The 25,795-nt window shown below is 41.7% G+C and overlaps 1 protein-coding gene across 4 annotated transcripts in view; it reads left to right on the top strand.

Moving 5' to 3' along the window:
• The first annotated feature begins 8,987 nt into the window (after window positions 1–8,987).
• LOC143486731 (uncharacterized) overlaps window positions 8,988–25,795 on the top strand; it is a 104,292-nt gene continuing 87,484 nt past the window's right edge. The window contains exons 1-8 of one of the 4 annotated variants that reach the window (XM_076986118.1): window positions 8,988–9,566; window positions 12,424–12,477; window positions 17,046–17,290; window positions 17,391–17,519; window positions 20,721–20,771; window positions 23,716–24,069; window positions 24,209–24,256; window positions 24,353–24,481. In XM_076986118.1, coding sequence (XP_076842233.1) covers window positions 17,251–17,290; window positions 17,391–17,519; window positions 20,721–20,771; window positions 23,716–24,069; window positions 24,209–24,256; window positions 24,353–24,481 — 751 coding nt within the window. In that variant the 5' untranslated portion in view covers window positions 8,988–9,566; window positions 12,424–12,477; window positions 17,046–17,250. Of the gene's footprint in view, window positions 9,567–12,423; window positions 12,478–17,045; window positions 17,291–17,390; window positions 17,520–20,720; window positions 20,772–23,715; window positions 24,070–24,208; window positions 24,482–25,795 lie in introns of all 4 variants that reach the window. The other 3 variants (XM_076986119.1, XM_076986117.1, XM_076986120.1) reach the window with 3 other exon arrangements.

Below are 25,795 nucleotides of genomic sequence, written 5' to 3' on the forward strand. Positions count from 1 at the left end.
CTGGACGTAACATCAGACACCAGTCAGTCCAGCTCTTCATCCGAGAGAGTACTGTAGTGTGCCCTAACTGAGAGATTGAACTCTGTTATATGCCTATGAACAGTCCTTTCTGAGACTCCTAACAGACCAGCAATGCATGAAATAGGCAAAATCATGTCAAGTAAACTGGTCAGGTGTTCTTGACTGATCACCATTTTTGGTCGTCCAAGGCACCCTTGTTCCAGCTGTGCAACCACCACGTGCGTCTCATTCTGTTGCTGTTAATTGCAGTATTTAGCTCCGTTAAAGCTTCCGATATATTATGGTGTATATATTATGGGATATATTTGAATCAGAGAGATTTGAATTTAAGGATCTGAATTTTTAAAATGTGAAAAATGCAAGTTGTAATCTTGAAATTTATTTTTTTCTCAACCTGCTCACAAGTTCAAAACATAAAAAAAGCATTGTTAAAATTCAAATTTATGAATTATGCCAATAAATATTTCAAGTTTATTAAATGTAATGTAAATATAATTCAAATATACAGATTCAAATACTTATGGCAGTGTTTTAGCTCCATATGGTTATTAGTAAGACTCTCACGCTGTGTGTGATTATCAGGAAGAAAGACGTCTTGTCCAGTTACACACTGTTACACACTACATCACACACTACACTACAGTTACACACTAGACCACACACCACGCCACACACTACATCACACTGTTACACACTACATCACACATTGTCACACACTACACCACACACTACACCACACACCGTTACACACTATGCCACAGTTATACACTACACCACACACTACGCAACACACTGTTACACACTACACCACGCCACACTGCTACACACTAGGCCACACATTGTTACACACTACACCACACACTACACCACACTGCAACACACCAAGCCACACACTGCACCACACATTATTACACTATGTTACACTCCACGCCCCACACTACATCACATTACATCACACTACGTTACACACTATGTCTAACTACATCACACTACGTTACACACCATGTCACAATACCTAACACTGTTACACACTTCATCACATTATAACACTCTACTACATTATTTAATTATATATGTTACTCTGAAATTAAAAGATGTTTGTGTCTTTCCTTTTAATAAATTCTGTTTTGCTTGAAAGATGGCCTCATTTTCTCCTGGTTCACAACATCAAAAAAGGAATTCACCCTGCACTCACCCAGAATGCACCTGGACATACCTGGAATTTGAGGGCCGGAGATTGCTGTATGTCAGGTGATATAAGGGCAGGCTCACCTGTTTGTCAGGTGATATATGAACAGGTTCACCTGTCTGTCAGGTGATATAAGGCTGGGTTCACCTGTCTGTAAGGTGATATAAGAGCAGGTTTACCTGTCTGTCAGGTGATATAAGGGCGGGCTCACCTGTGTGTCAGGTGATATAAGGACAGGTTCACCTGTCTGTCAGGTGATATAACAGCGGGATCACCTGTCTGTCAGGTGATATAAGGATGGGTTCACCTGTCTGTCAGGTGATATAAGGGCGGGCTCACCTGTGTGTCAGGTGATATAAGGACAGGTTCACCTGTCTGTCAGGTGATATAACGGTGGGTTCACCTGTCTGTCAGGTGATATAAGGATGGGTTCACCTGTCTGTCAGGTGATATAAGGGCGAGTTCTGCTTAGGTGATTTTGCCCTCATTCTTTGTACAGCGTTGTACATGCAATTATTCAGAATCTTGTTGGCTTGTACTGTGTGTGTATAATGTGTGTGTGTGTGTGTGTGTGTGTGTGTGTGTGTGTGTGTGTGTGTGTGTGTGTGTGTGTGTGTGTGAGTCCCACATGTCGGTTCTGAAGAGGGAGCTACAGGACGCCTGTCTCAGAGAGAACCAGAACTACGTACGAGGTACGAGCGCTCGGAGAATGATAGTTAGCAAAAGCAACACATACACACAGAATGGTTACTTCACCAAAATCACTCTAGTTTATTGCTCATGCCACCTTATATACAATGAAGGCTGGCTGATCATGTGAAACAATGTCATTACAAAGTCATTACAGAGTCATTTGATTTATATGGCATAATGTTGGGATTAAATATGTGTGTACCAGATATAGGAATATAAGAATAAATTCTGCACTCTTAGGGGAACGTGCACTTTATCGAGCACGGGTCCTCTGTCTGGAACACGTCACCTGTCTGGAACACGTCACCTGTCTGGAACACGTCTTCACTCCCGCCTTCTCTCTGTCTAGTCCCCTTGACCTAAAGGGTGACCTCAAACTTCCTCATTTAGTTGCATGCTATGTTTTAAAAATACTTTCTAAGAAAGCAGTTTCAGTATTTCAATAACATTCCCCACTTTTTTGTACTTTCTCTCAGTACAAACACTTAACATTATCACATTATTTTTAATCAACAATCAGCATTCATTGATTTTGTGTCTGAGTTTTTCTGTTTAACTATGGAAAATAAAGCCAATCACCCTCAGCCTCTGCCTCCTGCTGCATCTGTCCCAACGTCACAGGAATTAATTAAAACATATGTCATGGAATTAAAACATACATCTAACATTACTCATTCTGGAATACAAAGGATTTTAAACATCACACATAATAAACTGTATAAAGAGTTATCTTATTACTTGATCTAAGATTCGTAATTATTACTGCATTAAACAATGAATTTTGAAACAATGAATATGAAACAATTTGAACACAAATAACTCATGAACATGAAAGGGAAATAAAATAAACTTGTAGTTAGAAACGAAGGTTTAGAAGGACCTGAATACAGACAAATTTGGATACAGAGTAAGCGGTTCAGATTAGATAGAGTTTGGAAATAACATCTCCTGCAAAAAGCCACTCCAGGTTTAAGTTGCAGGATCATAAATTCAAACTTGCACTCTCCCCACTTCTTACTTATCACCTACTCACTCCGGCTGTCCTTCCTACCCTCTGCTGATAACAGGGTCCACCGCATCATAAATCCTATTCCCCACGTCTGAAGGCAACTCAATCCCATTATTCCTCTCCATGGGCTCGTATACTGTTTCTTCTTCCTCATCTTCGTCGTCGTTTGCATACACAGCCTCCTCTTCCTCATCTGCATCATCCTCATCTACGGTATCGTACACTACCTCATCGTCCTCATCAAAATCTTCAATGTTGTCAAGGCTGTTAAGGGCGATCACATCTTCCTCCAGACGAGGCATCTGTAACACATGCTGTCCACTGTACATCGTAGATATACACCACTGGCACATCATCGGTCCACAGCAGAGCAGAGCCACGCCTACCACAACCCCGGGTGTGGCTGACATGAGCCACGCTCTCCAAGATGCAAACCATGTCCACCACTCCGAAGCAGCTCTCTGCTCATCCTGCTTCAGCCCTGGAGCTACTCCCTTCATCCTTCCCACGGCAAGGGTGATGTTGCCGGTGGGCTCGTCGTTAGCAGGTATATAAGTACAGCAGCGGTCTCCTTCCATGCCGCACACTCCTCCTTCTTTTGCAAGGATTATGTCGAGTGCCATCCTGTTCTGCTCTGACATCATTCGTTGTGCAGCTCAGTCTTGATGTTTTCTGTTGCAGCAATAGTGCTCTTCACAAATGTTGCCAGTAGGGGTGACCTGCAATAGTCGCTGATTCGACTATAGTCGACTATACCCCCTAGTCGACTATGAACGTCATAGTTGAATGTACCATTCTAACTGCATGGGGGTGCCCAAGGATGTAGCTAAGCATTAGTTGTTACATGAAATGTCGTTGTTTTCGTTATATATAGCCTTTTGTCAAATAAAATCATCCTAATTTCTGTTAATAAATATTTTTTAATGATGTTTGCGCATTAACAATAGGCATCTTCCTTACTACACATTAATAAATCACACCCTGCAGTTGCACAATCCAAATGAGCGGAGCTGAACACGCTACACAATATGCAGCATCTGCCGAGATTATAATGGCTACTAAAAAACTTCAAAAGTATTTTGATAAAGATGAATCAAACAAAGTAAAGTGCAAGTTATGTCATCAACGTCTTTCATTTCGCACGACAACAACCAACATGGCATACCATTTAAAACGTGTAAGGCAAAAAAAAAAACAGTTCAGCCGTTTGTCGTTTCGGTCGTCTCGTCGCGGTGTGTCTTGGCAAGTGGTCCTATAAACATTTTTTGTTGTTGTTTGCTTTTAAACCCCGTTACTTGAACCTTTCCTTATATTTTTTTGCTGTTGTGTGGCAATTTTTTTATATTTTCAGGCAGGCATATTTTATTTAAAATATTTTTGACATTTTGCACAGTGCCTGTCTGACAGTTCGATATGCGCAATGCGCACTGACGGTTAATGTTCTCTAACGTTTCATTTAAAAAAAGTAAATAAATAAAAGCTGAATAAAGCCAACCTAGCGTGTTTATTCATTTATCTGAGTGTTTTAGGTTTTTACTTTGAAGAGGAAAAAAGTCCTGAATAAGAACGGGATCCCGTTTAAGGTGTGCTAATAAATAAATAAACCCGATTCGACTATTAGTAGACTAAAGGGGAAAGCTGACGAATCAGATTCGACTATGAAAATCCTTAGTTGAATACACCCCTTGTTGCCAGTCTGTAATGCACTCTGTTCAAGTCCTTGCGGATGTTGCCCACTCCGTATATTGGTAACAGTATTTCTATAAATCGCTGGAACTCGTTGGTCAGTCGGTGCTCCTCAGGAACGGTTTGCAGATTGGCCCTCAGAAACATTCGTAAGTGTTTCGTAATTAGTGATCACCTTCAGATGTGCCTCCACTGCCACCAGTGCACATCTTCCTCTTTGTGTTTATGGCAGATATAAATACAACTGACTTCCGCACCACCAATACCAATCTGAAATCCACAGCTTACAGTCTGTGTTAAACATTGGTCTGGACTCTGCCAGGTGGGGGTCGTTCCATCCCTTCAGATTCACTGAATTTACACACTGCTCGCTACTTAACCCTCTCTGGGACGGTGCTAGGCCCGTTGTGTAGACACCTTAGGGCTTGGGTGATTCATAAGGAATTTCTCTGTTCTCCCGTAGCCTCGTCACCTGCTGACTTCCAGTCTTTGATTGTTGCTTCCCAGGTGCTAGGTGCTATGGAATAAACTAATGGCCTCTCTGCAGTGTGTGGCAACAGAACACACACCATGCACATTCTGTCTATATTTAGAACATCTTTCACAGTGAAGTTGGAGTATTTCCAGAAGTGGTTCATCTTAGCGTTGTGTAACCCCCCCCCCCCCAGGCATTGAAGTGATTACGACCCCCATTTCACACATCATTAAATCTCTTCCCATTTAATTTACTGGACAAATAGTGGAACGTATGAAACTGTGCAGGACCCCCCTTCTTGATTCACTCACACATTTGATTGCACAACCACCCCAGATGCCCCTTTAGTACATAAGTTTTTACCTGACAATAGCGGTGTAGTGGAAACAAAATCCTGTTTCCTAACAACTGAATGTCCCGCCCCAGAGTCAACTAAAAACATCATATTTTGGCCATACACATTCATGGAAATCATGGGCATCTATTTAAATGTTTCAGTGTTATATTTAACAAAACATAAAAAACAAAACACAACTCAACATCCCTGTCTTTTTTATTCCTCTCTGCCAGTTGGAATGTATCAACAGGTGTGGTGTGTGCATCATTGGAAACAAATTGTGTCTTACCTTCACTGTCCAGTAGGCTTGGCCACAGATATTTGCAAAAAATGTGTATCGGAATCAGATCGGCATGAGAAAATGCCAATACAGACTCCCGATCCGATCCCGATTATTTTTTTTCACTCCGATCCATTTTCAGCGCACCCATTTAGATAATCCATTCCATTTTTGTTGTGATTTTGACAGTGAGAGTAAAATCCGGTTTGCATTTTCCAGCACCCAATTTAGCTCAGTGACATCTCCTACCCATTAAGACGGCCATGTAAATGTGAAGTTATTGGTAAAAATGTCAGTTGTGTGGGATTATTTTACCTTAAGGTAAATTCCACAGTAAAGTCAAGTGTGGTGATAAAGCTGTAAGAACTTTTAATACAACCAATCTAATCAAGCATTTAGTGAAATACCACCATAAACAACATGAAGAGTTTCTAAAGAAAACCGAAGACAAAAAGAAAGGTCCAACACAACTAACACTGGCAGAAACGTTTGGGAAGCATGACAAACTGCCACTGGACAGTGCCAAAGCCCAGGGAAAAACAAGTCATTTACAATATTATTTGCACTTAAGCCATGGTTTACTGATGCCATTTCTGTTTGTTATTTATAATTTTGTCTATTTTGAGTTTATTAATTACTAAATAAACAGGTCAGTTTCTCCTTACCAACCATTGTATATTATTCAAACACACCTAATTCAGCTGGCTACTTGTTATCAAGAGTAAAACGCTTGTCAACAAAGTAAGTTGGTTAAATAACTTTAATACATGCTCGCATAGGCCGATATTGGTATCGGATCGGAAGTGCAAATAAATATCGGTATCGGATCCGAAGTTCAAAAAGCTGGATCGGGACATCCCTACTGTCCAGTCTCACCTTTTCTTGATCTTGGCTTAGTCAGTTGGACTGATCCGTACCCCCGGTCGCTCCCCCCGCAGCATTGGGACAGTCTTTTGCAAAATGTCCAGCTCCTTCACAGGTCCAGCATATAACTTAACAAAGCAGAGGGGGATTCTGGGATGACACCTTTCTTAGATGCTGGTGTCTCATTGACCACCGTCCCTGGAAACATGCGTCCTCTCCATAGTAAAACCCAGTGTTGTCAACTGAAGACAACCAACAGGGCAAAAAGCTCACAGAAACACTACAGTTCACCAAGAAGCCTTCAAACCATGAACATAAATCAGCTCAGGGTTTTCAAAAACAGAGTTACTTTCTAATACCCTCATTAAATACATTTTATTACTGTACTTTATCTCAGTTTAATACAGCAAGAGATTTGTGTTATTTTCATGTGTTCTTTTTACTGATTATGACTGTGAAGTATCAAAATCAGTGTGTACTGGAAATAAACAGCAATTAACATAGACTAAACCCACCAAACTCACACTAATCACACAGTGTGTACTGGAAATAAACCCACCAGACTCACACTAATCACCAATTACTAATCACACAGTGTGTACTGGAAATAAACTGACCAGACTCCTACTAATCACACAATGTATACTGGAAATAAACCCACCAGACTCTTTACTAATCACACAGTGTGGACTGTAAATAAACATCAATGAACACAGACTAAACAAATACTAACTGGTTTTATTGATGAGCAGTAAACTAAACTTTTGTCTGTGATGTCTGTCCAGAAATGTAGTCACAAGTTATCCTGATGTTGAGGTTCAAAGTGATGACATTTTGTGATGTTTATGTAACATGTTACATATTTTAACAAGAATTAAACTCCTCACTCACCCTATGTCTGAGCTTTTACAGTGTTGGTTTTATCAGTTTGTTCTCCTGGCCGCTTCTTTCCTCCAGAAGTAGATTGCGCGAGACTGGAATAGCAATGTGCGGATCGATTCTGAAATATCGATACCTGATATTTATGCTGTACAATCGATTTTTAAGTCAAAATATTGATACTTTTGATACTTCGGTCATTTGAGGTAATGAATATAATTAAAAGGAACACAGTGGAAAGTAACTAAACTATTGAGATATATTAATGATACATGGTTGGTGGGAACTACTTTTTCTTCCGCCTGGGTAAGTGCATAATGCATAAGCGCAGCGGCACCTGTTCAGTCAGTCACTCAGTCTATAGGCACAATGGCAAATCTTAAACAGTCATTTGTGGACCTTTTTCACTTCCACAAACGGACAAGATGCAGTTTGTGATGTTTGTGGGAAAACTGTAAGGAGTTGTGCCAACTCAACAAACCTTGTGAAACACCTCAAACTAAATAGAACATGAAGCATTTATGGTGAGAACAGAAGAGGAGAGCACAATGTCAGGTGGTGCTAGGGCAAGACAGACGTCTCTGGCAGAGTCCTTTAGTGCTGCAGGCAGGCAGTGGCGGAGTCATGTTTATTTATAGGCCTATAGCACTTTTCACAGACAGAATCACAGAGTGCTTTACAATGGAGGAGGTATATAAATACATTGGATAGAATGGTACATAAAATTATATAGAATATGTGAGCAGGTTGCACAAAATTAGCACAATATATATTGTAATACCAATTGAATGTTTTCTTGAATTAAAAATGTGCGTCTTTGGCAGGGGCGGAGCTAGACGTTTTTTCAAGGGGTGGCCAATGGGTGACCAAGGCTTTATCAGAGGGGTCCATATACACATGATGAACGAAAGAAAACACATATTTTCCAGTGGGGTGGCACTAGGGGTGGCAAGGGCTCTGTTGGGGGTGGCAATTGCCACCCCTACCCCCCCTTTGGCTCCGCCACTGCAGGCAGGTACTGTCCAGTACAGAGGGATAAAATGTCAAGCTTTAAGCAGCGCTAGTTAATTTAGACAAAAGTCAAAACAAAAGGTAATAATGACACAAACTGTTGACACTGTATTGACGCTGTGTTGGTCACTCAATAGTGACCCCTGCAGTAGTTATAATATCATTGCAGGTAAACAAAATGAAAATAAGTTGGAAAAGCATCCTGAAAACACAACTTGTGAAATATTTAATCAAATTTTGTTTACTTAAAATATAATCTCAACATTTTATAACTTCATTTGCTCAATGTGTTTGCTGAGTGATGTTCTTTAGAAAAGTCCAAAATTTGCTAAAAACTTGTGTAAATGTTAAACTGTAAAATATAATTTGTCTAATAACATTCAGCTAATTGATGCGTGAGGGCAAAAATACAAAATCCAAAAGCAACAGCAAACCCGCGACATGGCGATACAGTTCGTTTCCTTAGAGACACAATTTGGCGCGGCACATCCAAACGATACACTTCCTGTATGGGTCACGTGATTTATGCCCGGGTCTCTGTCCACGACCTGCCCATTTCCTTCCTGTAGGAGAAACGCTGGTTAAAAACCGAAAGTTAAAAAGTAGTTGTTTTTTCGCTATAACGACCATAATCTTCATCAGAAAATACAGATTTATTTAAAGTTCAGTGTTATCAGATGACATTTGTCTAATTATTTAAAGCTGGGCGTACACTGTGCGATTTTTGGCCAATTTTCAGCCGATTTTTCACTCATGCGACTATTTTTGCGATCGGGCCGATTTCGGCTCAATCGCGTGTCGTGCATCGTATAGTTTACACAGGTAAACGAGGAGCGATTCACACCTCACGACCAACTCCCGATCAGAAATCGCAGCGTCGCAAGAATATCAAACATGTTTGAAATTCAAATCGCTCCTCGTGAGATCGCATGAGAGCGTCGGGTCGTATAGTGTGAGTATATGAATCGTGAGCTGTGAACTTTTAAACCCTGCGATTTAGTCGTACAGTTTGAGTTGGAGCTGAGTATACGATTTAAAATATCGTACAGTGTACGCCCAGCCTAACTGACCGAACTTGGATATTTCTTTGTTGAACGTCTGCAGCTGAATTTGAGAGAACGGGTGAGTTCGCTTCCGTTTGATTAACTTTTTTATTTTTAACAACGAACAATAGTTCGAAGTTCAACAACAAGCAATTACAATGTACGTTGATGTCCAATGGGGGTCCGAATATGTGCTACACTGGTACTATTGGTAAAACACATCTTTCCAGGAGACTTACCATCCCTTCACCACATATTCTGATGGCGGTAGAATTGGTGACCCCTGTGAAAAGGTTCACCTGTTCATTCCATTCATGATTTCTATTTTATTTTGCAAAAATGAAGGGATGGTGTCTCCAGGAAATATGTGGTTGTTTTTTTAAACAATGGGAGACCTTGAGATTCAGTGGGGTCACATATTCTGATGGCAGCAGTGTTAAATGATGTGGTCACAAAACTCGACGGTCACTGAATTCGGTGTCACGGACCTGCGTTAGGGTTCGGTTAACCAGCAGATTAACACCTGCGTTAGGTTTAGTTTAACCAGCAGATTTACATTTGCGACAACAGATGGTTTGTGCATTTTCTCCTTGTGCATTTCCACTTGATTCTAAGTGAATCTTGTGCTGTGTGTGACTCCAGTGAAGTTCAGTGAACACCAGGTACTCGGTGCCTCCCCTGAGGACCTCTGTTCTCTCATGCCTGTGACCTTAGAGAGGGGTCACACTCTTCTGGTAACCAGGCAATAAAATTCTCCGTCACAACAACCGGGGTCTCTCTGTAAAACCAGGCTTAAGAAAAGATACGAGCGCTCGGAGAGTGAGTTAGCGAAAGCAACACACACACACACACACACACAGGATGGTTACTTTACCAAATCACTCTAGTTTATTGTTCAAACCCCCAACCCTTTAATGTAAACAGGGAAAACAGTTCGTTACTGGGGTGACTGGGGTCCTTTACTATCTTCCTGGCTCTTGTCCAGCACCGTCTCTTGTATATGGACTGCAGGTCAGGAAGCTCCATCCAGATTGTGCGCTCAGCTGAACGCACCACCCTCTGAAGAGCCTGCCTATCCTGCTTGGTGCTGTTTCCAAACCAGGTTGTGATGCTTCCCGTTATGATTGATTCAGTGGTGCAGGTGTAGAAGTTTCGGAGTACCTTGGTTGGTACTTTGAAGTCCTGTAATCGTCTGAGGTGGTAGAGACGCTGACGGGCCTTCTTTGCCAGCATGCTGGTGTGACAAGACCATGACAGGTCCTCAGTGATGTGAACTCCGAGGTACTTGAAATTATCTACTCTTTCCACTGCGGTGCCATTGATCATAACGGGGTGATAGTTCCTCACCTGTTTTATGCTGTAGTCCACTATCAGCTCCTTTGTCTTGCTGATGTTAAGGAAGATTGTTGTTCTTGCACCAGAATTCCAGGTAGTTAATCTCCTCGAGGTAGGCCCTCTCATCGTTGTTGGAGATCAGGCCCACAACGACAGTATCGTCAGCAAACTTGACAATTGTAGTAGAGCTTGAAGTGGCCACACAGTCATACGTGTACAGTGAGTACAGCAGGGGGCTCAGGACACAGCCCTGAGGGGCGCCAGTGCTAAGGGTGAGTGTAGGTGAGGTGTGATGACCTACCCGCACCGCTTGTGTTCTGTCTGTGAAGAAGCTATGGATCCAACGACACAAGGATGGATGAATATGGATGGATATTCGTCATCAATGTCAAGATTGAATACATGTGTGCCAGACATAAGAATGTAAGAATAAATTCTGCACTCTCAGGGGAACATGACTGGCACTGGTTCGCCCTTGTTCTGGACCTGAGCAGTAAACAAGCACCAAGCTCAATTAACATAACTCTGTCTAAATGTCCAGATTCACATGACACTTTCCTCTACGTACACAAAAATTCACAATATCACCTGTAGATCAACTAGTAACCACCTGACATACCTTAACAAGTGCCCACTTGTTATTACCTGTAACCACAAGTCCTTCAGATCTTATCATCGGTTTGTCTTCCAAGAGCTTTGAGCATGTGAGCAGAACACTGTAACACGGTAAATGTCAGAATTTCACTCCAGGTCTTTTCACCTCTGCATACTGCATAGGCTCTGTCAAGGTATGTCATGATGTGTTCTTTAGTAAATGCAAGTAAAACACATTAAAGCCCAGCTGAAATCTATCTGGACACGGTTCTGTGTGCATCTTGCCAGCTGCAGAGTAAATTTCATCAACCAATATGTGATGGGGGGGGGGCATTCTGAATATAACCTGGCATTTGAATTTAGTATCACAGTCCCTGAATATAGTCTGTGTTAAATGCATCTCCATCAACACATCACTGTGCAGGTGGGCTCCTCACCTCTGATACTGTAACTTTCAGTACATTCCTGTTGAGGCATCTTGTGACATTTCCAGCCATGAGTTCAGGCATTTAAGTTTTTTGTAGGACCACTGACTGGATCTCCACTTCATTGGCTAGCAATTTTTCCTCTTCTGAGATATGCAGCTGCCCTAAACTGTGTGTCAATCATCTTCTGACATATTTCTCCTCTTTGAAAGACAGATATTAAAACATTTGCTTTGCTTATGGGTTTATTTTTCATTTTGAATATATGAAAACTGTTATGCATGATAGAAATGTGCATACAGCCACATTGTGTAAATATGGAGATTTTTTTTCCCTACTCTCCGATGACTCGACATGCAGAAATTTAAGAGTGCAGCAGGGATACTTTTATTTAAAAGCATTGTACACCCAGAGTGTCCAGTGGTTCAATTTAGTACAACCCTTCAGTGGAGCTATTTTATTCCACTTTTTTCTATTAATAGCAATTTTGTTTTCATAGGAGGAAGTTTTCACCACACTTTTGGGTCTACGCTGTAGCTGTTCCTGATTCACTGATTTACCAAACATCTCTGTCTCTTACAGGTGCTGTCTCACTCCCTGGTGTGTCTTGATCCGGATCCTTTCACTCATTTACTGGTATGACTGAATTCTTTCTCTCACTCTCTAGTGTGGTGTTATACTCTGCCATCCTTCCCCAGTCTGGACCCTCCGTATCACTCTCAGGTTGTGTCTCACATTCTGCCTGGGTCAGAAACACATCAGCTGCTGTCTCACTCTCTGGTGTGGTGTGATACGGATCCTCTGCTATTCTTCTACATCTAGACACTCTATTGGCGCATTTCCACTAGGGCCTACTTGGCGCGGTACGGTTCGATTCGCGACGGTTTGTGAGTGTTTCCATTAGTACCAGGACCCGTTTAGCCGGCCCCTTCAGGTACTATTTTCGTACCGACTCGCTCGAGGTTCTAACCATTCCGAAGCGGTACAGTTCTGTGACGTGGAGGAACAGCATGACACTGATTGGCCAGGGAGTGTCGTCACAGGTTGCGTCAGGAGAGCGACTCCTCCGCTATGGACTCCTCAGCCATTTTTAAAACCCAAGGAGAGAAGTCTGTTCCCTGGTCAAACGCCGAGGTACAAACCTTTCTGTTAATAATCAGCGATCAAAAAATCCAGGGCGAACTGGACGGGGCCACTAGAAATGTAAAGGTTTTTAGCGAGGTTTCCGCGCTAATGGCCACTCATGGCTATCAGCGGTCCGTTCAGCAGTGCCGGTCGGTCCAAGCTAAAAAAGCTTAAAGCGATTATCGGGCGGTGAAGGACCATAACGGACGCAGCGGAGCAAACCGCAAAGACTGGAAATGGTTCCAGCAAATGGATGCCATATACGGTCACCGGCCAGCCAGTAACGGAAGAGAAAACGTGCTGGACACGACAATGTCGGTGCTGGAGGCCACGGAGAATGGTGAGTGTATTGTGATTTCAGTTTTACTAGGCTCGTAAAAGATGTAATATGAATGTAATATGAACGCATCTATTGTAAACGCAGGAATTTAGAGCTGTGTTTGTAGTTAATGTTACCACCACAGTCACTACTGTACAATAGCTAGCTCTTAGCCTTGCTAGTTGCTAGTTAGCTGTAGCCATAAACAAAGCATGAGCAGCGATGACGTGCTACACATTTTGTGCAGTTACGCTATATTGTTGTTGCTTTCACGGGAATGCTTGTGTTTAATATTTGTTATTTTTTACGTTCAAGATTCCCCTTCCACTGACGAGGCGAGCGGAGTTGGCGGAAAATGTTTCCTTCAACCGGGCTTTCCTCTGGGTGCTTGGCGAACTTGTGAACACCATGCGAGACAGACGCCAGTAAAAGCACACAAAATGTTGCTTGTAGTACTATAAATATTTATTTCATATAAAGCTATACGTTATTTTTAGGTAATTTGCTTTTTGCACTTTTTTAAACTATAACTATATTATTTACACATGTTGTACTTTAAATATCTATATTTCATAATAAAGTTTGATTTCATTTGATTGTATGACTGATGCTTTTTATGCAGGGTGTGTTCAGCCTGTTTGAGTAATACCAAATTATTATCAATAATTAGAGCAACCACATACAATAATGAAGATAAAGATAAATAAGATACAATAATGCTATGTGTTAAGGGGCATCGACCGGTGTTGTGGTCGCATACAAATGATGTTACGACACTACAACCCGCACGCCAACAGCGACTCCACCCACATTGTGTTGGTCCACCATTGTAATGGAAACACAACGCGACCGTACCGTTCCGTTGCGAATCCATCCGTATCGAACCGTACTGCGCCAAGCAGGCCCTAGTGGAAATGCGCCATATGTGACTGTCTGGCTGTCTGTCACTTCCTGATGCACCTCCTTCATTACTGCTGTGTGTTGATTGGACCCTCCTTCTCTCTCTCTCTCTCTCTCTCTCTCTCTCTCTCTCTCTCTCTCTCTCTGGTTGCAAGCACTCTCGTTACCTTCTTACTGTTCCTGTCTTCTGCATTTTGAGTGGCATGTTTGATCATTTGGAAGCGTAATAATTTTCTTTTGAATTACTACATAATATTTTTACATCAGTTAAGGAGAAAAATGTATGGTCTGCTCTGTCTATTTACTTAATTATTATTCATAACACAAATAGAAAATTACCACACAGTCATATTCTGTTAAACTGTTAACTCTAACACTTTACCCACTTGTTTTAATCAAAGCACGAATTGCTGCAGTACATTAAAATGCTAAGAAAACATTAAAGTAAATTTCTGTAAGGTTAAATCTTCTATAATGGTAAAAAATCTGGTACACTGTTATTAAACCATAAAGAACAAAAGAAAAAAATACTGTAAATTAGTATCTATTGTCAGCATCTGTCTCTGCTCACCTGCCTCCTGTGATTTGTACCAGTGTTCACCTTCTTGCTTCCCCTCATGGCCAAATTTAATCGTTCCATCACACAACTAGTGATGTCAAACTCGAAACGCAAAATCAAACTGAATCGATTCATTTGAATCACGTTGTTCCGAAACACTGTTTCGAAGTCTGTATCAAAAGGGGAAAGTCACGTGACTGTTCCAAAAACGGGTTTAGTTACGTCACGCAGTTTCGAAACGTTTCGCATCTTTTCAGACGTTTTAGTCCGCACATAAGTTCAAGCAGCTGGTCTGAGATCAGAATGTTTACTAATTACTTGTGATCAGTTGTGATTACAACTGATTACTTGTAATGTTTAATAAATAAAGGATTACACAAGCATTTCCCTACCTTGCAATGTAAAATTAATAATGTCAGCTATATCAAACCACTGACTAACAGTGTATCATAATGAAAAATACATCTTAATGACATCATTAAAACAACCCTGTTTTCATGACTAAAATTTATTTAGGAACACAATATGCAATGGGGGAATAATTCATGTCATTTTTCATTAAAAAAACACATTACTTCTGTTTCTGTTAAGAAGTTGTGGATTTAGGCCCTGGTTGCCCACTAGATGTCACTGTGGCGTGTGATGATTCAAACGTTTCACAAGATCTTGCTTGACAATTGTAATATTTATACTAACAGTTGGTACATCCTTAAAAAGGGAGGTCCTTCATGGGTTCTCTACTAAAAGAAATATGGAGCCTTTCCAACTCAAAGAACTATTTGCAGCTGAAAACATGGTTCTTTGTTTAGGTTGCATTCTATACACAGTAATCACGTCTCATTAAAAAATTGTTTAATTCATTATCTTTTAGTTCCTACTTTTGATTAAGCAAATCATCGTGTGTTGTGACGTGGTAATTAATCAGGTATAGAATCCTGAGCAAAGACTAGACTAGAATCACCAGAACCAAAACTCCTGCTTTTTCTTCTGGAATGGTCCTTACACGCAGGCAGCTTTGGGAGTTCAGTCCAGTGGATCAAGGAGAGTTGGGTCACTGTCTACCGACCCCTCTTCACGTGTGCCAAGTGAAGTGACCAAAAGGGAACTCTGTACACTGGATGGTTTGAGCCTTTTGAGCCCATCAAAGCGTAATACCTGAATATCTGATATGCTATTTGTAACGCGGTGGTATGAGTATACACCGCGTGTAAAAACCAGAGTGAGAGGTGGACCCAAGTGCCAGGTGTTCTGTCGATTTTTCCTACCCATCGAAAATTCATACCAAGGCTTACTGTGCATGCGCAAGTCGCTTTTACGTCACTATTTTGGTGGCCGCCTACTACACTCATCGATTTTTCCTGCCTGCTAGTGAATTTCAACAGTGCAGTACTATTTAGTCCTTTCAATAGTGCAGTAAGTTAATTTCTTGTTTATAATTTCTTCTTTGTTTGCAATTGCAATGTTTTCAACTGTGCATTAACTAGTTGATTAAAATGTTTTAAACAGCGCCGTTTTACTACCTGTTATTACCTATTTATAGGGACTTGGATATTTCCGCATGACAATGATTGAGCCGTGTAGTGTATTATTATTAATAATACACTAATACGCAAAATAAAACTTTTATTTTAAAGCTCATCCTACTTTTTAAACGCTGATTTGCGCTACATTACGACGTTTCCATAAGGTAAACAAACTACAGAGATACGTCTACAAATACTACTTTTTAAACGCTGATTTGCGCTACATTACGACGTTTCCATAAGGTAAACAAACTACAGAGATACGTCTACAAATACTACTTTTTAAACGCTGATTTGCGCTACATTACGACGTTTCCATAAGGTAAACAAACTACAGAGATACGTCTACAAATACTACTTTTTAAACGCTGATTTGCGCTACATTACGACGTTTCCATAAGGTAAACAAACTAAGAGATACGTCTACAAATACGCTATGCCAACGGACACGGTAGGAAAATTCGACAGACTAGTCTATAAATACTCGCTGCCAGCTGATACGGTAGGAAAATTCGACGAAGTAGGAAAATCTGACAGAACACCGGCTCGCGCTGACAGAACTATAAGCAACGCCCAGCCCCGTCAACAGGGGAGGACACCCGGGTCTGTTGCCCCGGGGCCCGGGGGGCCCGTCAAGGAGCCCAACAATTTATTTTTTATTTAAAGTCTATAATTTTATATAATCTTGACATTTCATTAATATAAAATTCTGTACTCAAAATAAGCTCAATGGCTAAAATATATATGTTTTTTACCTATCTGTATATTTTCCATTAAGTGCATACACCCCCGCCTCCCACTGAAAAATGGTTTGATCCTGCACCGACTGTAGCTGGCTGGTACCCGCCCAACAGCGGGAAATACAGTGGTGGATAGTTAAAAATGGCGAGTAAACAGAAATCTGGAGTGCAGAAAAGAAAGGAAAAGGGATGAAAATTACAGAGGTGAAAGAGATCACATGAAGAGATTTTTAAACAAAGGGCATGAAGAGACAGCAGGGCTTGACAGTGTCCAAAGATGACGGTAAGTAAATAATAAGCGCTGATGTTGTAGCACGGTAAAGTTTAAGATGAATAAGTTTGTTGTGAAGATACTCATAAATAATCCATGACTGTCTGAACAGCCCAGACCAGCAGCACAGCCGAGAAAGAATCAGAAGAGGCAGGGAAAGATGACAGGGAGAGAGAGTGTAGCCAGCCCAGAGCGATGCCGGAGAAGGAGGAGGCTCCCGGTCCTGACTCAGGGCAGCGCGGTAGGTTAACAGCGTCAGTCAGCTGTCAGAAACAGCTTTGATGTGTGGGTAACTGTAGCTGGAGGAGAGCGTGCATTTAGCAAAATGAAGCTAATAAAAAACTACCTGCGCTCCACAAAGTCTCAGGACAGGCGGAATGGTTTGGCCATGCTTTCCATTGAACATGAGATGGCTCAAGGACATAAAACTCTCTTGTCCCGGGCCCCAGCAAGACTGTCAACGGGCCTGACAACGCCTATAGTCAGTGTGAAAGAGGGTCACGAGCACACAGTAGAAAAATAAACGTGCAAAGCAAAACTTAACCGTAGAGAAACGGGAAAGAAAAATAATAAAGGCAAAACAAAAGGACATGGAAAAAACTCAACACGTAACTGGCAGCAGGCAAAACACGCCGCAGTAAAATAAAACCCTTCCCAAAATAAAGGTAAAACGGATAGGAAGAAAACAGTAGGGGGAAAACTTGAGAATGGCTAGTGTAACGGGTGCGAGGGAGTCGAGGATGCAAAGACGAATCACTGCTGACTATGCCGATTAAGTCTGGGACTGACTCGGGTGCCTCTTGCGGAGGTAGAGGGCGTGGCATCCAAGCCAGCCCTGACACTATTGGTCGGTACTGGTACAGTTACATTTACATTTACAGCATTTGGCAGACGCCCTTATCCAGAGCGACTTACATTTTTATCTCATTTTTATACAAGTGAGCAGGGGTGGAAAGTAACTAATTACATTTACTCACATTACTGTAATTGAGTACTTTTTATGAGTAATTTGTAATTTTCTGAGTAGTTTTTGAAATATGTAATTTTTACTTTTACTTGAGTACATTTTGACCCAAGTAGTTTTACTCCACTACATTTGAACGTCCTGACATTACTGAGTAAAAAAATATTGATGGTGAAAAATTAAATGCGGGCAGAAATTTAAACTTCTGAGTCCCAGAACTGAAGGCCAATTGCATGGCCTTGCCTTGCGCGCGCCCTTTCCATTGTCTCATAATCAGGTCGTAATCTGGTGCACTTTTTCTAAAAGGATGAGATTGTTCTATCTTTAAATCTTCTATCTATCAGGTTCTGTGGGATCCTGTGGACATTTTATTGTGAAAAGTGGAATCCTGTGGGCACTGTATTTTGAATAGTTGGATCCTGTGAGCATTTTAAATTGTGGAATCCTGTGCGCATTTTGTTTTATTTTGAGATGTGTGGGATCCTGTGGTCATTTTATATTTTATTTTGAGTTGTGGCAACCTGTGGGCATTTTATTGTGAATAGTGGGATCCGGTGGGCACTGTATTTTGAATAGTTGGATCCTGTGAGCACTTACTTTTAAATTGTGGGATCCTATGAGCATTTTTTAATTTTTGATGTGGGATCCTGTGGGCATTTTATTGTGAGTAGTGGAATCCTGTTGCATTTTAGTTGGATTTGTGGCATCTTGTGGGCTCTTAATTTTGTGTGCATTTTGTTTTTTGAATAATTTGTAATTTAAATGTCTTTATTCTTATCATAGTGTTATCCGTTGGACAATAGGACTGAAGATTGTTTGCACTTTATGGTACAGGTTATGACTGTCCTTGTGCTGTGAGGTAGTATGTTCCTGAGCCCAGCTGATCTTTTTGCAAGTGTGGATGTGCACCTAAATACGCTTTGAAATCGATTAAAACAACTTGTGCTGAATTTGGTTCATGATTCATCCATGCATTAAATAACTGAAAGTAACTAAGTAACTTTTACTTCAAATTACATTGAAGTAATTTTGTACTTTTACTCGAGTAAATTTTGAGACGGGTAATTTTACTTTTACTCTGAGTAGATTTTAGGCAAAGTAATGATACTTTTACTCAATTACAATTTTTCAGTACTCTTTCCACCTCTGCAAGTGAGCAATTGAGGGTTAAGGGCCTTGCTCAGGGGCACCTCAGTCATGGCCCCAGGTCTGGGAATCGAACCCACGACCCTCTGGTCACAAGACCAGTTCCCTAACCAATTTATTGTACAGTTACTGTACTGCCCATGCATTAGAGCTGGATCAGTTCATTCCTTCCTCCCATCAGCTCAGTATTAGTTACTCTCTACTCTGTAGCTACTACAGCACTAGTTACTCTCACGGCTTGCTTTAATATGTTTTCCTTTACTTTTTAACTCTTTGCTTGTTTTAGCCATGCTTGGCTTACCATGAATGTTGTTTTTTTAAGTTGCTTTGCTGTAGTTTCATGTTATTTTATTTGATACCTCTGGTCACATTTATTTTCCTTTAGTCTTTTACCTAGGTATTGTTTTCTAGGTACATTGTATATATATATATGTAACATTATTGTAATGTATTGATCAGACAAACAAGGATCCAAGTGCGGATAACAACCACTTTTATTGAAACAACAATCAGCACTTGAACAGGCGAGATACTCCGTTCAGGGTGTGTGGTGCAGGAGTGCTGTAAACATAGTCAGGACAGTCCAGGGTCATGCCGGTGAGACAGAAGCCAGGAGGTACAGAGGGACTAGGCAGGGAACGAGGTCTAGGAGGAGAGCAGAGGTCGGTACACAGGAAGGCAGAAACACAGAAATAACGCTTGGTACGTGGCATGGCAACAATACTTTGCAACCCGGAAGAGTGAGGGGGAAGCTTAAATAGTTGCGAAGGGGAGGGGCAATGAGCGGCAGGTGAACCGCATCACACGGCGATCATGTGCTGTTCCTGACAATTATTTCCCTTTAATTATTGTATTGTAATTATTTCATTCTCTTTCATTCTTAATTCTTTTATCTTAGTCTTATTTTAATTTATCGAAATTTACTGTTTTATTTTAACCCCTTTGTTGATTTGATTTATTTAAATTCGTTATTTAATTTATTTTAATATTTTGTTGGTAAGGACCTTCTGAAGGTGATAGACCTCGGATCATAATAAGCTCCTTTATTTTCTTCTGTAAAGCACTTTGAATTTCCAGTGTGTATCAAAGATGCTGTAGAAATACATTTGACTTCATCTCTTATCATACAATAAATGTGTCCTTAGCTACAGTTCTTGTCATTCAAAACTGGTGCTGCTCTAATTTCAAGTAGACAAGAAATAATCATGTAGTTAAACTTGCAACTTTAGTGACTTGAGATGGAACTAACATAATCATTAACTAAATAAGTGTTATATTCAGTTGTGAGTGAGCTGAATGTATATCAGAAATGTCACTGTTGTTCTCTTATAGAGATGGAGTGTGTCTGGGTGATGATTCTGTTCCTCCACTGGTCTCTCTCAGGTACTGTAACCTCCATCATAATACATTCTGTCAAAGTCCTCAACAACAAGAGTCCACAGCACTGCACATATTAGAGACAAATCACACAAAACACGTCAAACAGGACACATCCCTAGATTACACATACTGATCTAAACAGTAACAATGTAATAGGCCAGGGGTGAGACCAAGAGCCACTTTTTTTACTGTGTTAAAGCAAAGAGCCACATCATACACATGGGCACGCTTGAACATCACCCATCCCTTCCCCTCTCTCTCTCTCTCTCTCTCTCTCTCTCTCTCTCTCTCTCTCTCTCTCTCTCACATACACACACACACACACACACAGACCTCTGCTCAGATTTACCCTGAGGGAACCGGTCTTGTGACCAAAGGGTCCTGGGTCGATTCCCAGGCCTGAGGTCATGACTGAGGTGCCCTTGAGTAAGGGACCTAACCCCAACCCCGGGTGCCGGGCTAGGGCTGCCTACTCTGCCCACTCTGTTAAAAACATCCTCTATCCTCTTCATATTTTTGTTTTGCTGTGCATTTTTTCTATGCCATTTGCCCTGAGAGCAAACCTGACACAAATTGTTTATTGAAATTATCTTATCCTGACTGGGCAGCTTAGCGATGGTTTCATGTCACTCACATGCGCTTTTGACAAAAATACTGGGGTGAACTCAAGCTAAGTGAACAGCACATAAAAAAACAAACACAAACTTCGATATAAACATAAGGCATGATATGCTTCAGGACTTTTGAAGCATATCATGCTCATGCAGGCACGGTTGGAGGAGGTGGGCCACAGCACGGCGCGGTTGCTCATGCATGCGTGCACGCACACTACGAGTTCTGTTACGCAACTGTTGTTTTCTATGTAAAAAGTCATCAAGGAAAACACAGGCACATGGAACAGATGACCAAATTGACAGCTAGAAGAGGGGGGCTGAGCCCTATGTGACAAATAGTCTATGATTTTAACAGAGACAGAATATCATCAAAGATTATAAATTAAATTGGATCCAGCGAGAGCTGCAGGTCGTGGCCTGATGATGCCAACAGGACCACATCATCCGTAAAAAGGAGACGTGGAATCCCGAGGCCCCCAAACCGAACCCCCTCCACCACTTGGCTACACCGAGAAATTCTGTCCATTAAAGTCTGAACAGAATCGGTGACGAAGGGAAGCCCTGGTGTAGTCCAACTCTCACCGGGAACCAGTCTGACTTACTGCCGGTCATGTGATACTGGATAGCCCGTAGCAGTGGGCCCGGTACCCTGTACTCCCTGAGGAATCCTCAGCAGCATCGGGCCAAGACCTGCAGCTCTCACTGGATCAGTTTGCAGCCGAGTGTGAGACGGATGGGATGAGAATCAGCACCTCTAAAACTGAGACCATGGTACTCAGTGGGCCAAGGGTGGAGAGCCCTCTCTGGGTGGGAGTGAGTCCTCGCCTCAAGTGGAGGAGTTCAAGTATCTCGGGTTCTTGTTCACGAGTGAGGGGAGGATGGAATGAGAGATTGACGGGTGTATCGGTGCTGCAGCTGCAGTGTTGCGGACGCTGTACCGGACCATTGCGGTGAAGAGAGAGCTGAGCCAAAAGACAAAGCTCTCGATTTACTGGTCAATCTATGTTCCGACTCTCACCTATGGTCACGAGCTCTGTGTAGTGACTGAGAGAATGAGATTACAAATACAAGTGACTGAAATAAATTTTCTCTGCAGGGTGTCCGGGCTCTGCCTTAGAGATAAGGTACGGAACACGGTCATCCAGGAGAGACTCGGAGTAGAGTCACTGCTCCTCCACATATAGGTGATTCGGGCATCTGGTCCGGATCCCACCTGGGGGCCTCCCTAGGGAGGGATTATATCTCCCGGCTGTCCTGGGAATGTCTCTGTATCCCCCCCAGAAGAGCTAGAAGAGGTGGCTGGAGAGAGGGAAACCTATGACTCTTTGATTAGGCTACTTCTATAGAAACTCTCCAAATCCTGAAGGTCCCAAGGATGTTGCTTGGAACCTCGAAATTTGAGGTTCTTCCACAGATTTTCTATGGGATTCATGTATGGAGTATTAAGGTCTGGAGACAGGCTAGTCCACTCCAGGACCTTAATGTGCTTCATGATCCACTCGTTTGTTACCATGGCTGTTGGGTCATTGTCGTACTGGAAGACCCATCTTCAGTGTTCTGGCTGAGGGCAAGAGCTTATCATTCAAGATTCTACAGTACATGGCTGCATTCTTCAGCCTCAGCCACTCAATACCTTTTTGAACACAAGGACATTGCGGCCTCTGTAGGATCTCAATCCATTATGGCAAATCCATCAGGCTGACACCTCACCTTTCTCAGAATCATTCTTACCCCATGAGGTCAGATCTTTCACGGAGCTCCAGAGTGATGTCGTTTGACTGTTAACTTGTAGTTCTTCCATTTATGAATTTTCATGCCAACAGTGGTCTCTTTCTCACCAAGCTTCCTGCTGATGGTCTTGTAGCCCATTCCAGCCTTGTGCAGGTCTACAGTCCTGTCTCTGCTGACAGCTCTTTGGTCTTGCCCATGGTGGTCAAGATATTTAAATGGAAGAGATTCTGTGGCAGGTGTCTTTTATCCACATAACAGAGTATTTTCTAATTTTCTAATTTGTGTACTTCAGGGGCACACAGTCGGTCTTATTTAACTAAATACGCATTTCTGTTTCTCTGTTAAAATAAACCTACCATAAAATGGCGAGTGTAAGTGTGTAAACTTACCAAATCAGCAGGCGATCAAATAATTGTTTTATAAAAACAGCTACAGAACTGACTCTGTTATGCTGTATGCTCTTTATGACATCACACCTGGATCATGAGAATATTCACCCAAATGTCCTTTAAACACACGGTGTGAAATACATCAGACGTACTGATGTGTGTAATATGTGGAGTGAATGTGAACATCCATCATGGTGGTGTTTCTCATTACAGGAGCTCAGTACTTTGATCTGGAGGGTGAAGGTTCTGTTGTTGTTGCTCCTGGTTCTGACGTCACTCTGCCGTGTTCACTCACACCACACATGAGTGCTGTGGACATGGAAGTGAAGTGGACCAGACAGGATCTAGGAGACACACTGGTGCATCACTATAAGAATAAACAAGACCAGACTGGTGATCAGGATCATTCATACAAAAACAGAACATCTCTGTTTATAGAGGAGCTAAATCAGGGCAACACCTCACTGCTCCTGAAGAATGTTCAAGTGTCTGATGGAGGACAGTACAGATGTCAGGTTGATTCTGCCCATTGGAGAGATCATATCAGTGTTCAGCTTAGAATTGAAGGTAAATACCATTATATTTCAAAATTATTCTTAAAACTATAGGTGTAATAAATAATATGTTTATTTAAGGAAAAATAAAAGTGTGTATGTTAACAGAAACAGGATCATCCTGTGTCAAATTTTGGTCTTTTAACCCACAGCTACTGGAGGAACCCCAGAGATCACTGTCCTGGGTACTGGTGTCTCAGGTGGGGTTAATCTACAGTGTGAATCTCGAGGCTGGTGGCCTGTTCCTGAACTCCAGTGGTTGAACAGTGAAGGAGCTGAACTTGCTGCTGTTACAGAGTCATGTGGAGATCTTAAAGGTTTTTATGCAAGACTCCGCCTCACTGCACACGAGAGTAAAACCAACATCTACATCTGCAGAGTGAAACAGGGGCAGATCAGGATGGAGAAACAGATCGACATCACTGGTAATGACACTACTGAACTCTCACAACACTCAGGAGTATCAAAGTAATTACCAGTAGTCAGTACACTTATGAGAGAATGTTTTTATTATTGCTTATAATGTGTTAATTTATTTCAGTCAATCAATCAATGAAATTTTATTTATATAGCGCTTTTTACAACAGTTGTTGTCACAAAGCAGCTTTACAAGTGTCTGAGTCCTAGACCCCAGTGAACAAGCCAAGGGCGACAGTGGCAAGGAAAAACTCCCTAAGGGCATGAGGAAGAAACCTTGAGAGGAACCAAGACTCAGGGGGGAACCCATCCTCCTCCAACAACAATTTAGACAGAAAGAAATAAAGAAAAGGAAAAGATGCAAGGGATAATGTCCATCTTGGTGTAGGCATATTCGGTTAGGCAGGAGGTGGCCAGCCCAGGATGGATCGCTTGTCTCTCCTCATCTCATTGTTCCTTGAGCAGGCGGGCAGCCATGTGGAGAAAATAAAACAGGGAAAATTTCTAGAGTGTGGCAGCAACTCCAGCATTAAGTTAAATTATTACACCCTAGCTAAAAAAGGCAGAACCAGGAGGTAACATAGACTTGGGAGCATTCTGAGACAATGGCATCCATCCACTGCACTGTCAACAAACTTGAGTGACCACGAGCAGTGACAGGATGACAGCACCAGCGCCCCAGTCTACCATAAAACCCTTCGTCTATGAACCCCTGGATCTATACCTTTATCTAAGGGGGCATATTAATTATCAAACGCTAAACTAAATAAGTGGGTTTTTAACCTGGACTTAAAGATTGTGACTGTGTCAGAGTCCCGGATGCATTTTGGAAGGTTGTTCTTCCAAAGAAAAGGCTCTTCCCCCTGCTGTTACCAAATTAATTTTTAGAACTAATAAAAGACCAGCACCCTGTGATCTTAGTGGACGTGGGGGTTCATAATAGGAAATAAGTTCCTGGAGGTATTTGGGCGCAAGCCCGTGCAGTGCTTTATAAGTTAATAATAGAATTTTAAAATCAATACGGAATTTAACTGGGAGTCAGTGCAGGGCTGATAGGACTTGTCTGATATGATGAAATTTTCAGAACTCTGGCTGCAGCATTTTGAACTATTTGAAGTTTATTTAAATTCGTATTTGAACATCCTGACAGTAGTGAGTTACAGTAGTCTAATCTGGAGCTAACAAAGGTGTGCACCAATTTTTCTGCATCGTCCTGTGATAATGCATTTCTTAACTTGGCAATGTTGCGGAGATGTAGAAAAGCTATCCTAGTAGTATTATCTATGTATTTATCAAATGATAGGTCGGAGTCGAGTATGACG

This window comes from Brachyhypopomus gauderio, unplaced genomic scaffold, assembly GCF_052324685.1.
Source record: "Brachyhypopomus gauderio isolate BG-103 unplaced genomic scaffold, BGAUD_0.2 sc45, whole genome shotgun sequence".
Lineage (NCBI taxonomy): Eukaryota > Metazoa > Chordata > Actinopteri > Gymnotiformes > Hypopomidae > Brachyhypopomus > Brachyhypopomus gauderio.